Source organism: Jaculus jaculus, chromosome 6 (genome assembly GCF_020740685.1).
Source record: "Jaculus jaculus isolate mJacJac1 chromosome 6, mJacJac1.mat.Y.cur, whole genome shotgun sequence".
Lineage (NCBI taxonomy): Eukaryota > Metazoa > Chordata > Mammalia > Rodentia > Dipodidae > Jaculus > Jaculus jaculus.
The window spans coordinates 47,442,504-47,443,951 of record NC_059107.1 but is presented as its reverse complement, the minus strand read 5'-3'; the positions used below and the strand labels follow the sequence as shown (position 1 = coordinate 47,443,951).

The 1,448-nt window shown below is 43.4% G+C and overlaps 1 protein-coding gene across 1 annotated transcript; it reads right to left on the bottom strand.

The window, feature by feature from the left end:
- Positions 1-618: 618 nt before the first annotated feature.
- On the bottom strand, positions 619-1,160 carry LOC101596821 (60S ribosome subunit biogenesis protein NIP7 homolog). The gene is made up of 2 exons (XM_004660535.1): positions 880-1,160; positions 619-739 (listed from the first exon to the last, which is right to left on the bottom strand). Exons 1-2 carry the CDS (start codon positions 1,158-1,160, stop codon positions 619-621), a joined length of 402 nt encoding a protein of 133 aa, XP_004660592.1.
- Between the last annotated feature and the right edge of the window lie 288 nt (positions 1,161-1,448).

The following is a 1,448-nucleotide window of genomic DNA, read 5'->3' as shown; positions in this document are numbered from 1 at the left end:
CAAATATAAAAATGATCCAGATACAGAGCAAAAATATTCTATTTAGTCACACAAGAGATTTGAAACCCCACTTCCTTCCTCCTCCTTTTGAAGCAAGGCCCCACTATGTAGCCAGGCTAGACAGGTATATCCAAGGTGGCCTCACATCATGATCCTCGTGCCTCAGCAGGGGCTAAATTTTTTGTTGCTGTTGTTGTTTTGAGGTAGGGTCTCACTCTAGCCTAGGCTTAGCTGGAATTCACTCTGTATATTCTCAGGGTGGATTTTTGTTGTTGTTGTTGTTTTGAGGTAGGGTCTTGCTCTAGTTCGGGCTGACCTGGCATTCACTAGGCAGTCTCAGGGTGGCATCAAACAGCAATCCTTCTACCTCTGCCTTCCAAGTGCTAGGATTAAAGGTGTTTGCCACCACGCCTGGCTTTTTTGAAATCATATTATTTCTGAGCCACTTCTGTATAGAAAGAACCCAGCTTATCATAGTCAGCAATGGAATATTAAACTAAGAAGTCTCCATGGAGGTCGAAATTCTGACAAAATTCAACATTGATGATGACATTTGCATACACAGGAGACAAAGTTAGGCCTTTCCACACAGCTGTAAATCTTTGCAATAACTTTGTTTTAAGTCATTGTCTCTTCATGGCTTATGTATTCTCCAATGTCTGCTTGATGAAATACCACAATCACCATGGGGTCAACTTTCCTGCAATCTTGTGTTGACTTTGCTGCCACTCCAAAACCCAAAGGAATGTCCGCCATGGAATACACCACCACCCCCTGTATTGAGATGTGTTTTCAGTGATTTGACCCAGACCAGATTTCAACACATGGTTTCCATACAGGAAGGACTACTCTGCTCCAGGCTTTATCCACACTTTATACTTGGCATAAGGAGCGAGGTAATCCAGAACTGTAATGTGCAAGTGGAACTTGTGAGTCTTGGTGAATTTTCCAAAGCAGGTCCTGAGTGAGAGGAGTTTATTCCCGGAGATATTGACGGTCAGCTTCAGGATGTTCTCACTGACGCAGTACATGCAGTCATTGTGCGGCCTGAAGCAGTAGGTGCCGCAGGGCCTGTCCACCAGCAGCTGCAGGTTCTCCCCAATGTATTTTGCTATCTTCTCGAGCATGACATGGGTCTCCTCTTCAGTCAAAGGCCGCATTGTCTCGCTGGCTGGGCCGGCAGCCTGGATAATACTTTTGATGTGTTGTTGAATTTGGTTTGTGAGGACTTTGCTCAGGATCTTTCTGTCTAAATTCTTCAGGGATATAGGCCTATAGTTTTCTTTTGTTGTTGTTTCTCTGTCTGGTTTTGGTATTAGGGTGATACTATCATCATTAAACGAGTTGGGGAGCTTTCCCTATTCTCTAATTATATGGAACAGTTTGAGAAATATTAGTTTCAGATCTTCCATGAAAGTTTGATAGAATTCAGGTGAGAAGACATCTGG